The sequence below is a fragment of the Phyllostomus hastatus genome, unplaced genomic scaffold (assembly GCF_019186645.2).
Source record: "Phyllostomus hastatus isolate PE091 unplaced genomic scaffold, TTU_PhHast_1.1 phas_contig_40, whole genome shotgun sequence".
Taxonomy (NCBI): Eukaryota; Metazoa; Chordata; class Mammalia; order Chiroptera; family Phyllostomidae; genus Phyllostomus; species Phyllostomus hastatus.
Window position 1 is genome coordinate 6,771,517 of NW_025333872.1, and position 15,090 is coordinate 6,786,606.

A 15,090-nucleotide genomic window follows, 5' to 3' on the forward strand; every position below is an offset into this window, starting at 1 on the left:
TTCCCCACGCCATGCCAATCTCAGACCACACCACCAGCAGAGGGCAGCATACACTTTATTTTCAGCCACAGACCAGGCTCCCTCCAGGCCCAGTTCCCAGAACTCTAGGCTCCCACCCCTCTTCCTAAGCAGAGAGGCCTCGGTCTTGGGGCTGGTCTGGAAAAATGGACAGAGGGTGCCTCCTGAACTCTCTCAGGGCTCCCCCACTTGGCACCCGGGGGATCTCCTGGAGGTAGGCAGCCTTCAGAGGAGTTGGCAGCAGCCTGAGAAAGAGCTCTTTGCTGTCTCAGGTCTCTGCAGATGTCTAGGTACCTTCAGCACTGCGGGCAGGGTCGGGTCCGGGACTGTAGGAGGCTCCTAGGAGGCAGCAAACTTGCGCTGGATGCGCTTGTACTGGAGCAGTTCCTGCTCGCTGACGGAGGGCTGCAGCCGGGTGGCAGCCTGCAGTAGGTCCTCCATGGTGAGTAGCAGCACTGAGCTCCCAGGCTCCAGCCCTAGGGGGATGCCAGGGGGAAGGTGAGGCCAGGGTTCCCATCCCTGCTGGCGAACTCTGGCTATGCCCAAGCAAGGGAGAGCCCTGGAGGAGCACTTTCTTGACCAGAGTCCCCCGAACGTCGAGAGTCCCTCCTCTGAAATCTGGAACCCGGCCTGGTTTTCCCACTAGCTTTTTGGTTGACCTCTGGGGCTGGCGGGTGGCTCACCTTTCTCCAGATCCTGAACCCTTCGTTTGAGGGCAGCTGTCATGGCATCAGAGCAGAGGGAGTAGAGGTCTGCACCCGTCAGCTGGGGAGGGCAGTGGTCCAGCACGTTCACCAGGCTCACAGAGGATTCCAACTTGAATCTGTTGTGGGGATACGGAAAGTTTTATCCAGCATGCCCTACTCCCTCAAAAGGCACCCCTGACCAGCCCATTCTGCACACTGCACTATTCCCCAACCAGCCCAAGGCCTAAACCCTCTGGGTGTCTCCGACAGGGCATACTTGCGTGTGATGGCGCTCAGAACACGGAGCTGGGAGGCACGGTCCTCGCTCACCCCCACAAACACCAGCTTGTCAAATCTTTAGGGAGAGGGGCGGGCGTACACGTCAGGGAGCCCAGCATCAGGGTGAGTGAAGGAAGCACAGGATGGGCTCAAGGGACAAGTCTAAGTGGGCGTGGCAGAGGAGAGGTACAGGGTCCGCACCTGCCAGGCCGCAGAAGGGCAGGGTCCAGGAGGTCTGGCCTGTTGGTGGCTCCGATCACAAACACATCCTGAGTGCTATGGAGCCCATCCAGCTCCGCCAGGAGCTGAGACACCACCCTGCAAAGGAGGCGTGAAGGTGAGAGAGTCCTTGGCCCATCCTCAGGTTCGGCCCTGACCGTGGTACCTCTCCTTGCAGGCCTTCTCCCAGTGCCCCTGCTCAGTCATGTCCTGTGCACCCTTCCATGTGGGTGCCCATTCTCCTCGGCGGCCCACACCCAAAGCCACAGCCCCTTGTCCGTCGACCACACTACCTGAGAACCGGAAGGGCAGGAACTCTATGGGTTCTGAAGACTGCTGCCACCTATCTCACATCCCTCGGTCCTGGACCCCAGACTCCATTCTGGCTCAGACCCCCACCTGTCCATCACCCCTCCAGAGTCTCCACTTCGCCCCCGGCTGGGGGCCAAGGAGTCCAGTTCGTCAAAGAAGATAATGCATGGAGCTGCCGCCCTGGCCCTGGCAAACACTGAGGAGAGAGAGGGCCCACAGGAGGGGGAATCTCAGGGGAGTTTGAAATCAGGATATGGGGGAAGAAAACCCAGGTTTAACAATCATAACTAGCACTCCAGGTAACAGGCCCCACAGGCAGGAACCTGACTCACGGAAAGGAAGACTAGGAATGACCACCAGCAGCCTGAGGGTCAGCGGGGGTTGGGGGCGGGAGCGGGTAACACAGGGGCCTTCAGGGTTTGGGAAGGACTGGAAGGCCTGCTCTGTCCACTCACCTTCCCGTACATTCTCCTCACTTTGGCCCACATACATGTTGATGAGCTCTGGCCCCTTCACACTGAGGGAGAGGATTGGGAGGGTAACGCTCATTTAGACGCACAAACACACCGTCAGCCTCTTGGTCTGCCCCGCTTGCTCCCAGCCTGTGCAGTGCCCATTCCACCCTCCATCCCTTCGGGCCCCCAACCACCTGAGGAAGGTGAGGCTGCACTCAGTGGCTACTGCCTTGGCCAGGAGGGTCTTGCCAGTGCCTGGGGGCCCATGGAGCAGGAGGCCTGAGCGCCGCAGGCCCAGGCTCAGAAGCTCAGGGTGCTCTAGAGGGAGCTGGATGGTCTCCAGAATTTCCTTCTTCGCCTCCTGCAGCCCGCCCACATCGTGCCAGGATACCGAGGGGATCTAGGAGATGCAAAGTGCATGGTGGGGGCTATGCGGGAGCGGGGAGCTCCGGTCCCACCTCCAAGGGCCTGGAGTGTGTCTACCTTGGGGGCACCGATGGCCTGGGAGTGAGCCGACTGCAGCTGCTCCAGGGCCTGTGTGAAGTCCTCAGCCAGGAGAGGACAGCCAGCAGCAACCAGCTCCTCCTCATCCTCCTCACTCAAGCCACCTGCCAAACTGCAAGGAGAAGCTCAGGCAGCTGTCTGGAGGACCTGGCCCAAGGCTCTCTCCCCTCGTCCCACCGGGGTCCTTGTTCCTACTCCCTTCCTCACCAGGCCCCACCCACCCATTATTTCCTCCTGTCTCCTTTGCCCTTCTGTGTCCAACGTTCTTACCCAGAGTTCCTGATCCTGGTGCAGGCTGCCCTGCTGCTGTGGGTCAAAAGGGCACAGAGATCTCCCACCACGAAGCCCTGGGGAAGCACAGGAAAGGACACATGAGCAGGGCACAGCAGGCAGGGGCTCTTGGGCGGCTGGTCCCCCAGCTGGAGCAGAGGCCCAATGCTGATGCCTCGGGGCTCTCTGCCCTCACTGGCAGGGCAGCGGGTGTGAGCCCCCATGACAAGAACAAGGGAGGGCCAGGCCCTGCCGTGGTACTCACTGCACACTGCCGAGCCAGCTGTGCCAGGTTCACCTCTTGGCCCAGGGGCAGGCGGGCAGTGAGGGCCTGCAGGATGCTGAGCCGCTGCCCCTCGGACAGCACGGGCACCTCCAGCTCATGAGGAAACGCTGTCTGCACGTTGGCAGGCAGGTCCTGGGCCCGGCTGGTGGTGGCCACAACCATTAGTGGAGGGCAGCTGCAGGCAGAGGGGGACTGAGGGAGAGAACGCGGCTGGCAGCCCCTGAGCACTGCTAGTCCTGAGGCTGGTGCAGGAGGGCGGGGAGGTGGGTGGGTGCTGAGATGGGATAGGGGGACGAGCACCCCAAGGCTTCCTGGACGGGGCTCCATGGGAATTCCCTGAGGGGGGCCTGTGTTTCCCCCTCACACAGGGAGCTCACCAAGGGCAGAGGCTGTGCTTTTTCAGCATCCTAACATTCCCCAAGAAAAACTAGGGACCACATCCTTCTCCCTCTGGACACCCCTAAGCTCCTCAGGGCTGTCAGGAGAGCGGCCAACTTGGCCATTGAGGTTGGCTGGTGAGGACAAGAGGATGAAAGGCTGAAGAGAGGGAGGAGGGCCCGGCCCAGCTCTGTACATTACCTGGTGAGGGGGTCCTCGTCGAGGAGGAGGCGACGCAGTGTGGCCACCACACGGGCGTCCTCACCTAGCCCATCACGGTCCCGGCCCAGAAGGTCTAAGGCTGTCAGCAACAGAACCACGGGCCGGCAGTGCCGGGCCCGGGAGAAGGTGGCCTGCAGTTTTGCCTCCACAGCCCCACTGCTGTCTGCACAGAGGCTGGAGCAGGGCACCTGGGGAGAGGGTTCCAAAGGGCTTGTGAGCAGCGGCAGGAGAATGGGGGAAGGAGTCTGAAGAAGGTGCAGGCTGTCTCTTTTTGAAGGGCAGGGATGGAGGAAGAAGGTAATGCTGGCCAAGTCCTACATCTTCTTTATCCTAACCTCATTCCCTGGACTGTCCATCAAAATCTTGAAAACACCCTCCTTGAAAGCATTTCTTAGGAGCTGAGCATCATGGGAAAATAGCTGACCCACTGGGCTGAGGTGTCAGGGCCAGGCTAGTAGCCAGAAGGGAGAGGGCAGAGGGAGAGAGGCAGAATCTGGGCTGGGGAGGGGAAGCAGTTGGGGTTCTACCTCCGGGTACCCTCACCTTGAGTAAGTGGAGCCCGAGACGGCTGCAGGCAGCAGCAACTGCTGTGGTCTTCCCACTGCCCGGGGGGCCTCGCAGGAGGACACTGCCAGTTCCTGTCAGCAGGGCACCCCTGCAACCAGAGAACAGACACTCATCTCCTCCTTCTGCCTGAACTTTAGTGTCCCCAGGAACAAAGGTACCCTTGGCTCCAGAGCGCAGACACCCTGTTTCTCGCTCCTTGAGGCACCCCCTCCCCGAGGGCTGTCTCCACACGGTGAGGCCATACTTCCCACACCGCCTGTGGTGCTCCGGCAGTGCCACAGAGCATGTCCAGCAGCCAAGACTAAGTCCCTTTTGTCACTGCTGTTTTCAATAAAGCCTTGACTGCTGTGTCTGGTCTGGACCGTATTGGAATCAGGGCGGGCCTGTGTCTACACGTGGACCAGTGGTGTGGGGGGCTGTGTCTTTCAGGGTCTGGGTGGTGAAGACTGGGATGGCTAGTGGGCTCCCTAAGGGCAAAAGCAGTCTCAGAGACAGCTGTCCCTGGTGGAGAGTCTTCCACAGCCAGCCTTGGAGGGTGGATGTTATCCCAGGAAAGGGGTCTGGGAATCTGCTGACAGAAAGCATGTGGGCTAGTGGCCTTGGCATACTTCCTTGAGGAAGGTTCCCCCAACAGCACTTCCACCAGGGCACTGGGAACTACTGATCTGGCCTGCTGCCACCTCACCACCCCCTGCCCCCAGGGATGTTGCGCGCAGGCGTTCCTCACTCTCTGAGGCTGCGGCCGCCGCACTCACCCTGGCTGGAGGCGAGGTTTCAGGACAGCACACAGTTCAGTCACCAAGGCCTCCAGGCCTGGAGGAGATAAGCTGCTCCAGAGACTAGATTCTCCTGAAGGGACCCTTGGAACAGGGCTCAGTGTAGAACCCACCTGCAAAAGGTGGGAGAACTGTTAGCTTCTAAAAGTTGTTGTTACTCCTTTCCTCAGGTCTACTCCTACCCCAGGGCCTCACCAAATACAAGGAGGTATGGGTGGTATCGGCCAGGTAGGCGCTGGCTGGCCCACCTGGAGCTTCCCCAACTGTTTTCTTCACTTTAAAGAACATCTCCTGCCACCTGCAGGAAAGAGGCTCAATGAATTCCAGATCCAGACCCACCTATCCCCTCCCAAGGACAAGGTGGCTGTCTCCATCACAGAGGCCCACTGCAGGGACAAACTCAAGACAGGCACCGAAAAGTACCCAGACATGGTGGAGACTGGGCTGGGGAGAGTAGGGGGAAGCAGTGGTCCTTCGTATCTCTCTCACTGGATCGCACTCACTCTGAGGGCAGGGGCTATGCCTGTCCCCCGCATCCCACAGGGTGACCTTGGAGAGCCGTGGGGGGCTGCCCAGGCAAATGGCCTACCCACTCGTTCCAGTGGGAGACGCCACTGCTGCTGCCCGAAGCAGTGCTCATCTGGCCATTTCCAGCAGCTTCACAATACAGTCTCTCCCCCAGGCACACGCCCACCAGTGCCCCCAGAACCTCAGAGGGAACGGCCCTCGGTTCTTAGTCAATGATCCACAAAATCTTAGTGCAGGCAGATTCCTCAATAATTACATCTAATGACTAAGGATTCTCTATTTGGGCTGCACATTAGAATTATCCGTGCAACTTAAAAAAAAAGCAGAACATATTTCAATACACAACCTCTGTACAACCAAAAAATAAATCACCACAGCAAAATTAAAAAAAAAAAAGGAATTTCATTTGCAATGCATGAGAAATAGTTAACATTTTAGTAATAAATAAGCTCTTAGAAATCAGCAACAAAGACACTAATAATCCAAGGAAAATGGAACTGTGAAACCTTTAAAAATCAACGTCTCTCACACATTGTATGATTCCATTCAGCGATAAGTGGTTGCCAGGGGCTGAAAAAAGGAGGGAGGAGGGAGTGGCCACTAATGGGTCGAGGTCTCTATTAGGGGTCATGAAACTGTCCTGGAATTAGGTTACTCGACCTTGTGAATACATTAAAAACCATCAAACTGTACATTCTAAAAGCATGGGCTTATGATATGTGAATTATATCTCAATTAAAAATGAACATTTCCCCATTCTTTGGGGAAAAATCAAAAGACTGCACGGGCCCATTTCACCTGGGTCTCATCCAGTAGGTCTGGGGTGTGCTCAGCCATCTGCATTTTTCAAAAGCTTCCCAGTCATAAGTAGGGCTATACAGTCACCGGCCAGTGTCAGAGTGAACTAGGGTTACTCAGCCTCCTACTGCTGCTACTGCGGGTAGCAGTTACTAGCCCACCTTTTCAGATAAAGAAATGACGAACTATTTCCCTCTTTAATCCTCAGGCAGCAAGGCAGTGAGAGCAAGTCAGTCTGCAGCCTTGACCTTGTTAAGGTCCAGTCAAGGTGCTAACTCCTTTGCTCACAGTGTCCCAGGTCACAAAGCCACTCCCTCTGGTAGCAAACGGGGAGTGGTGGGAATGCCTTGAGGTAGCAAGGGGAAGCATACCACGTTAGCATCATGAAATTCTTGGAACCATTACAGTAGGCAGTGAATATGCTAAGAATTAGTACACAGGGAAAAGTGTGTCTCACTATGCATCATTGTAAACAGTGAGCTGGTCTATAACCTAGGATCTCACTCAGTGCCAACATCCTGAGTCACAGTGCATGTGGCCAGCACTGGGGTCCAAGGAGGACCGGCACTCCACTGGAGGGCTAGGGAGAGACTCCTCTTTTCCCTGGAGGGCAGTTGGACCACTTCACGGAGTATGAGGGCCAGAACTTTGGAATATATCTGGACTCTGCTGGAAAACACTTGATTGTGAAGCTGGCTCCCATCAACCTGGTTAGGGGAGCAGAACACAGGACAGAATCTGAAGCTGCTACTCTGTCATAGGGATCTCCCTGCAGAGCTCCCCTTACTGAGTCCAGAGCAGAGGACTAAGGCACTCATCCTCATCTGTCCTTGGATCCAGCCGCCCATCCCCACCGTTCTTTCCAGGACCTGCTCAGGGGGAAGAAGTATGTGCTCAGCACCCAGAGGAGGGAGACAGATCTCTCCAGGGTTAGAATGGCAGACATCCAGGAACAGGATTAGCTTGCTGCTCTGTCTCAGGAGAGCCCAGTGCCTGTTTTCCTTCAAAAGTACGAAGGGCATTCTGCAGTTTTCCTGCAGAAAGCTAGCTCATAGACACTTGCTATATTTAGGATGGGAGACAGAAGTAGGAAGTGACTGATATGTGCCAGCATGGCATTTTCCACTGAGCCCCATTGTAGATTTGACCTGGAAAAGCTCAAACAGGTGCCATGGGTTACACAGGACACTTCCACAGCCCTGAGATCGGGCAATGGCCAGAACCAGGCTCTGAATGTCAGTCAAGGATAAATCAGACACCCCAGACAAGACATCTCTCTCTGGGAAGAGGACCCTGCCTGGCTGGGCCCGAGACCTCAGTTCTGATGGCTCTTACACCCAAGTTCCCGCCGGGTGGTCCCATCACCTCACTGAGATTTCCCTGAAAGTTGGGTTTGTGTGTCTATCAGTTGTGTTCTGGTAAACTGCTATGGGAAATCAGCCCTGAATAGAGGGACTGGTTGGGGTATAGGGGCCTCGTATTCTTCACCCTTTACATAAGGCCAAAGCAGTTTCTGAATTCCTTGCCTCACCATTTTACAAGGAACCTCTGTGGTCAAGAGTCAACAGGAAGAGAAAGGTTAGACTCCCTGTTTTAAGGTGCAGAGACTGAACCTTGGCTCAGTTCTGCTCTATTTCTTATTCTCTGTTGAGGATAAGGACAGAGAGAAGGCGCTCAAGGACAGCACAACCCTTCTCTTCCTCTTTTGGGACATAAGACTGAGAAGCAGCCCATGTAACCTCCACCAGTTAGGGTCTCCTGCCATTGAGTATGTGGGAAGTATGGCCCAAACAACATTGTGATTGAGAATGGAAAACAAGGAATTCCACCTTGTGCTAGGCCGTGAAGTTATTTTAAATGCTTTACTTTATCTAGGACCACCATTCAATTTGAGGATAAGCCCCTCCCAAAGCTAGCAGGCAGTGGTTTTCACTTTTTTTCAGTCATGTGCCTATTTGAGAACCTGCAGATTACGTACCTTCTTTCCAGAAAAGTGTGTAACAACACAATGTTCTTATGCACAAAATTATTCCATACCACTTGGGAGGAGGGGGATGTAGAACTCCTGCACCCAGATTAGGAATTCTAGCTGTAAGACAGGAGACAGCTGCATACCTGGGCAGTTTCTCTGGGCTTCCTTCCAGGATCTCTACTTGCCCAACTGTTGGCACACACAGAACATCCCCTTCCTGGACTGCCCTGTAACACAGCAGTGGCCCTGGTCAGCTCACAGTGGGAGTCAAGAGCATGTTCCTGACATGTTCCTGCCCACTCCCACCTCCAACACAAACACTAGTTCTTAGGAGCCTACTGCCCACCCAGAGATCCCAAGCAGTTGCCCAGAGAACAAGTCTGATCTAGAATGAACTGGAGGAAATGGCTAGAAAGGGGAATCAGAAACCAGGGAGAGCCCCAGATGGTGTGGCTCAGTGGATTGAGTACTGGCCTGTGAATGAAAGGGTTGCCAGTTCAATTCCCAGTCAGGGCCCATGCCTGGGTTGTGAGCCAGGTCCCCAGTAGGGGGCGTGTGAGAGGAAGCATTGATGTTTCTCTCTCTCTTTCCCCCTCCCTTCCCCACCCTCTAAAAATAAATAAAATCTAAAAAAAGAAAAAGAAAGAAATAAGAAACCAGGGAGGAATGAAGCAGGATCCTGGCTTTCCTGGAGCCCTCTCAAATTGAAGTAGTCTCTCAGTTTAGAAATGTCCAGATTTCTCTACTATTGTCTGACATGCTAAGAGGCTTCTAGCCACAATATTGCTTAAAATGTGGCTCTTTAAAATCGGAGGCTCCATAGTACCTGGATCTAGGTATGATGGGATAGGAGAGCAACTAGGGTAAGACGCTATCCTCCTAAAAAAAAGATGCTATCCTAAAAAAAAAGGGGGGGGGGCAGCTAACCTGGGTGTCTGAAAGTGCCGGTAAAGAGCATGGTCATAATTCCCATTAATGCTGTAGTGGGGAGAAGACACAATTTCGATGTGTAGCTCTTTGGCAAACGGAGGCCCAGGCAGCACTGAGCAGCTTCTTTTGTCTTCAGGGGTGCTGGAGCCTTCCAAGTATCTCTATGAAAGAAATACCCACCACCTTATAATATTCCAAAGAGTCACACTCTGCCCTATCTCCTAGCAGCCAATATTTCTACTTTCATCCTCTTTCATTCCCACAGGCTTATGGGAAGAGAAGCCTACGGTAGCAGAGCTGAATACCAGTGTCTTCCCTAGAAAACAGAAACCTCTCCTAATGAGCACGAGGAAGAGGTTTCTGACTGTGACTTTTCTGACATTAGTTCCAAAAAGTTCCCTAAAAGATAAGCCTTTTGAGATATATTTCAGTTGGACCAGAGCCACTAGAATGGTGGACATTTCATTCCCACCATCCTTTGAATGGCAACAGGCAGTCACTGGGATTGATAGTAAGTGGACATTAATGGGCATACTCTTGAATCCAGGCTGTGGGAAAAGGATATGATCTCACTGAAGCTTAAAGGGTTAGTTTAGTTGAATGAGCTCCAGTCTGAGGACTCCAGTAGTTTTTCCTCCATTCAGAAGGAAACCCACTCCTGGCTCCCATTCATGCATATCTTTTAGCTCTTCTTGACATCCCATGCCCCTAACTGGGTATGCCAGCAGCACCCATTAGAACTTTGTACGGTGATAGAAATGTTCTACATTCATATGTGTCTATTGAGCATTCGGCATGTGACTAAACCAACCAAAGAACTGAATTTTTAACTTTATTTAGTTTTAATTAAAGAGTCACAAAGTGGACAGTTGCTTCCATACTGGACAGTGCAGGCCTAACCATCCACCTAGGTGCTTAACTAAACATTAAACATTTGGAGGGATATATTTGTCCCCCCAAATACAATTATCTTCTTGAAGTAACCTCCTTAAAGGCAGAAACCAAGAACTTCACTTGGATACATTTAATAAGATATTAAAATGAAACACCAGGCACCAAACATAATAAAGAGCCCTCCCCTCCCTTCAAGGAATTTACAATATATAATTGGGGATTAGACAGATTATATGAACATAACAAGGCAGAATAAAATAAATGCCATAAAAAGGAACAAAACGCTATAGGAAGATGTCATATTAAAGTGTTGATGGTGAAATTATGAAAGGTTTTGTGAAGATGGTGGTATCTTTAGATGGGCTTTGAAGGAAAGGATGGTAGCATTTTAACACATAAAGGTGAGAAGGATAGGAAGGAATTTGAAGCCAAGGATAAGCATGGGCAAATGCCTTTAAGTATCATGCTCCATATTACCCAGCACAATACTGGATACATTGTAGCAACTCAACAAACCTCCGATTAGATTGAGATTAATGTATACCCCCGGTAATTTGTGCATCTCACATTTCACCTGAAGACAGCCCTTCCCATGCACCACCACACTCTGGAGGATAATGATGCTTTGAACGCAGAGAATGAATAAAGCTGAGACCTTAAGCGAAAAATCCAAGATCTAAGGAGTACGGGACCTCAATTTTACAGCTCTGGTCTTTCAATTCAGTTAAAACAAAGAAGGGATAAGGGGGATAAGAATTCCTGACCTCAGTCCTATATCCTACCTGAATTGTGAGTTCTCCCACTTCTAGAAGATCACAGCCGAGATTGAAAGCCAGAGTGGCAGGCACGAGGGCCAGTCCATCAGCGAGGGGCTCTCCCAGCTGCCCGGAGCTGGGTCCCAGCCTTTCAGAGAGGTCCCAGCGAGGCTCTAGGACCTGCACCGTGGCCAGATGTGGCTGGGAAGTGTTCGCTGACTCTCCGGCCCGGGTCACCCACACCCATTCGCCCTGGAAGAGGCCGAGGCTACGGAGACAACTCCGGCTCACCCCCAGCGAATCTCCAGTTCCTCCCAGAACTCCCCGGAGTCTCCGGACTGTACCGGAAACCGCGAAAAAGGACACCAAGGGCGGGGGTGTGGACTGGCTGCTGTCCCCAGTCTCCGGGCCCAGTTTGGACCGCCCACGGAGCTCAGTCACAGCTAGCCGCGTCCCTGGGCCCAGCAGTCCTTGCAACGCCGGCCGCGTCTCCAGCACCCGTGGTCCGGGCACTGGTAGGACCTCTCCGCGCCTCACTAGCAGCGGCCCGATTCGCGGTCCGAGCCCGGGCCCAGGCGAGGTGCCAAGCAACGCCCAGCCCAGCGCCGGGGGCCGCCGCACAGGCCGCGCCCGCACCCACGCGCCGGAGCCCAGGGCCAGAAGCCGCAACAGTGCACGGCTAACCAGCAGCTGCGGAGGCCCGGGACCCTGCTCTTCGGTCCCTGCGCCCGTTCCCTCCAGGGCCGCCACTAGCAACGCCGGCCCGGCCGGGCTCTCCGCTGCAGGCCGCAGGGCCAGCACCAGGCCATGCCCCGCCGCAGGCCATGGGCCCCCAGGCGGCAGCAGCACCGCCAACGGGGCTGTCTCATTTGGGAAAGGCTCCAGGACCCGCAAGACCGCCAACACCATGGTGACAGGAGCCCGAGGAGGAAAGTGAAGCAGCGAACCTTCCGGAGCCCGAGAGCCGGACCGCACAGGCGCGCACACCGTTTCCGCTTCCGTCGGGGGAGGTGCGAGGCGAGTGGGTGGGGCGTCGGGTGCAGTGCGCTTGCTCTGAGAGGCTGAGCTGCGCCCAGGCTTGACCAGGACAGCGCCTCAATTGGCGGTAACCTAATGACTGTGGTTGCATGGTTTTTACGCACGCGTCCTTTGAACTGTTTCCGGGGATTTGCATTTCTCCCCTTCTAGGAAAGTAACGTCCTCTCAACTCCCTTACACATAGCATGTACTTAACAGTTTATTGAATGACCACGAGCCGTGGACCAGCTTCGGCCTGGGGCTAGGAGCTGTGGGTGGAGTGTTAAGAAAGGAGTACATTCCTCTGTAGAAATTCTACAGTTCCCACTGTGGAACTGTAGGCAGTGAGGTTTGGGGGTTGTGGGAAGGTTGCAGAAGGGAGCGGTAGGATTATAAGACTGTCTCCGACATGCTTATGGATATGTAGTGCCTGCTGGCTGAATTACTAAATGTGATTCATGTGGCCCTGGAGTGCTTGGTGCTGCCACACCTGTTCCCACACATCCTACGAAACCCTCGTCCCAGTGTTTCTTGTCCTGTTTCTTTACTCCCACCAAGCATGAAGCAAAGACAAAGCAGATTCGCTTTTTCATCCCTCCAAAACCAGTTGTTCTCCCCAGCCAATCCTTACAAACTCGAGACCCATTTCCTGTTTCTAGCTTGGGGAGAGAGGGGGCAGCAGAGCGGGAAGAAGAGAGGGGTTCAAGGCTTCCGTCATGAGCGCCAAACCAACAGCTTGTTTCCCGCCTGTGCTGTCACTTAGATCCCATATTTGTTTCTGTCCCCTTGCTCTGTACAAGACACTGGACACTGGTAGGCCATACATCCAGTTATTAACAATATATTTGTACTTAGAATCAATGGATCGGTTGGTGGCAATCTACTCTCTGGACCTTGCATTCTCTTCCAGCTACTCCTTACCAACTTCCCCCTTTCCTTCACGTCAGGCATCTTGAGGTAGTCTTCTACTCTGAACATTATGCATTCCTGAAAATCCAAGAGTTGAATATTAGACTTACATGTAATAAGGTATTTCCATCCCTAGAGCTATAAGAAGATATATATGTATTTAAGATTTTATTTATTTATTTTTAGAGAGAAGGGAAGGGAGGGAGAAAGAGGAAGTGAAACATTAATGTGTGGTTGCCTCTTGTGCACCCTCTACTGGGGACCTGGCTTGCAACTGAGGCATTTGCCCTGACTGGGAATTGAACCAGCAACACTTTGGTTTGCAGGCCTGCACTCAATTCACTGAGCTACACCATCCAGGGCAGAAGATATATTTTTGAATGTCTGATTATAGTTTCTGGAGGTACCTCTAGTCCTAAACCTGAAATTACCCAGTTCTACATCTTCACAGCAGTGTGCAAGAATGTACTAGATAGCCCTGGCCAGTATGGCTCAGCCAGTTGGAGCATCATCCCTTGCACCAGGTGGTTGAGCATTCAATTCTGCATCAGGGCACATGCTTAGTTTTTGGGTTTGGAGCTCATGTGGGAGGCAGCCAGTCAACATTTCTTTCTCACATAGATGTTTCTCCCTCTCTCTAAAATCAATAAATGTATATATGTATGAGAATATATATATATATGAGAATATATTAGGTAGCTGAATTTGCATGAATAAAAATTCCTATTTGGTAGTTCTAAACTATTATGTGCCTCTGTCCCCTGCCTCCTAGAGGGACCAAGGACTGGGAGGATGGTAGGGTGAGTCCAAAGAGGATATGCCTGCCTACTTCATACACAGTAGCAGGCAAGCTCTAGGCTGTAGGACTATGGTGCCCCTTGAGGCCTTAGGAACTGGTAAATACATCTGGTATCCTGTCTCTGTCGGCACCCATACAGACACAAATATCCATCCACAAATAAATGTCCTTTCCTTTCAGGTGTTGCCCCCAGCAAATAATGGCTGGCATGCAGGCCACTCTGCATTACCTTGAAATCGCCATTAATCACTGGGAGCCAAATGCTACTTCTGTAAGATAGCCAGATGCCTGTATTTATTGTTTTTATTCCCACACCTCTTTAGGCTCTTCAACCCACTATAAGCTTCCTTCTACTCGTCTGAAATTTGCCTGCCAAGATCACCCATAACCTTTCAACTGTAGAGTCAAGGTGATGCTGTTTGATCTTTATCTTTCTCCAGAATCTTACACTATTGACCAATTCTTTCACTTCCTTTGCCATTATGACACTAGTTTTCCTCCTACATCTCTGATATTCAACTCCTCCCATTCCCTCACCATCCATCCTCCCCACAATCCAGTGAATTGCCAAATCCTGTTGATTCTACACATTTCTCAATTCCATCCTTTCTTCTCCATACCCGTGGTCATTGTTTTATAACATTGCTCTCCTGGGCAAGGACCACACGCTTATTCTTGAGCCTTCTCCAGTTGCTTCATGTAATCAATCTGTTACTGGTGTCCACTTTCTGAAACATATTCCTCCAGCAGCCTCTAGGTTTGTTCAATTTATTACACTGTATCTTAATCATCTGTTTATACATGTCTGTGAACTTCATCGCACTGGAACTCCTTCAGGGCAGGAACTGATCTTATCCATTATTAGGACATTGGCTTGGGCAGGGGTGGGACCTAAGGGATGTACTTCCTGAGACACTAAACAATGAGGTAGCTTTTCCACCGCGTTCCCAAGTGCGCAAATCTAGCTGGTTCCCCAATCCTGGGATACTTGGAGTAGAAAATGGATCCTCTTTCCAAAGTTGCAACATACCCAGGATACTCATCTCATCTTATCCATGCCCTGGCCTCCAGGCTTCCCCTTTGACTCTCTGCAAGCCGTGTGTAGGAAACGGATGCCCTCTAGTATTCCTGGGCGCTCTCTGCACTAATTTTGCTTATGCAATTAGTGCAGCAATACTCTGATGAAGATAGGTACCCTTCATTTTAGGCCTTCTTTCGAACTGGGAGGAGGAGCAGAGTGGGGAATGAGTGAGAGCCACTTTGGAAAAGAACCAGCTGCGAAGAAAGGCCGAGGCCCACGTACCAAAGACGCCAGAGTGCGGCACTCGGTACTGAGCTTGGGCTTCCCCTTACCCCCGCCTCTTTAACTAAGCTCGACCCACTTTGGGGCGGGACCTCCCACTAGAGCCAATTCTTGGAGCCTAACCCTGGCGGTTTGTACTCTTCCTTCCCAATGAGAAAAAAAGGAAGCAGCTTGGCTCCAATGACCAATCCGAAGAGGCGGTGCCTGGTTGTC

At 52.6% G+C, this 15,090-nt stretch overlaps 1 protein-coding gene across 2 annotated transcripts; it reads right to left on the bottom strand.

The window, feature by feature from the left end:
• Nucleotides 1-37: 37 nt before the first annotated feature.
• PEX6 (peroxisomal biogenesis factor 6) lies at nucleotides 38-12,890 on the bottom strand. 2 transcript variants are annotated; one of them, XM_045842889.1, is made up of 17 exons: nucleotides 10,877-12,887; nucleotides 9,198-9,361; nucleotides 8,414-8,497; nucleotides 5,168-5,270; nucleotides 4,952-5,085; nucleotides 4,173-4,284; nucleotides 3,609-3,817; nucleotides 3,009-3,204; nucleotides 2,744-2,820; nucleotides 2,453-2,585; nucleotides 2,164-2,369; nucleotides 1,970-2,031; nucleotides 1,602-1,710; nucleotides 1,185-1,301; nucleotides 982-1,059; nucleotides 702-841; nucleotides 38-494 (listed from the first exon to the last, which is right to left on the bottom strand). In XM_045842889.1, exons 1-17 carry the CDS (start codon nucleotides 11,756-11,758, stop codon nucleotides 358-360), a joined length of 2,943 nt encoding a protein of 980 aa, XP_045698845.1. In that variant the 5' UTR covers nucleotides 11,759-12,887; the 3' UTR covers nucleotides 38-357. The 2 variants fall into 2 exon arrangements, with proteins under 2 accessions (XP_045698845.1, XP_045698846.1); XM_045842890.1 differs by lacking the exons at nucleotides 5,168-5,270; nucleotides 9,198-9,361 and having other exon boundaries at nucleotides 10,877-12,890.
• Nucleotides 12,891-15,090: the final 2,200 nt, after the last annotated feature.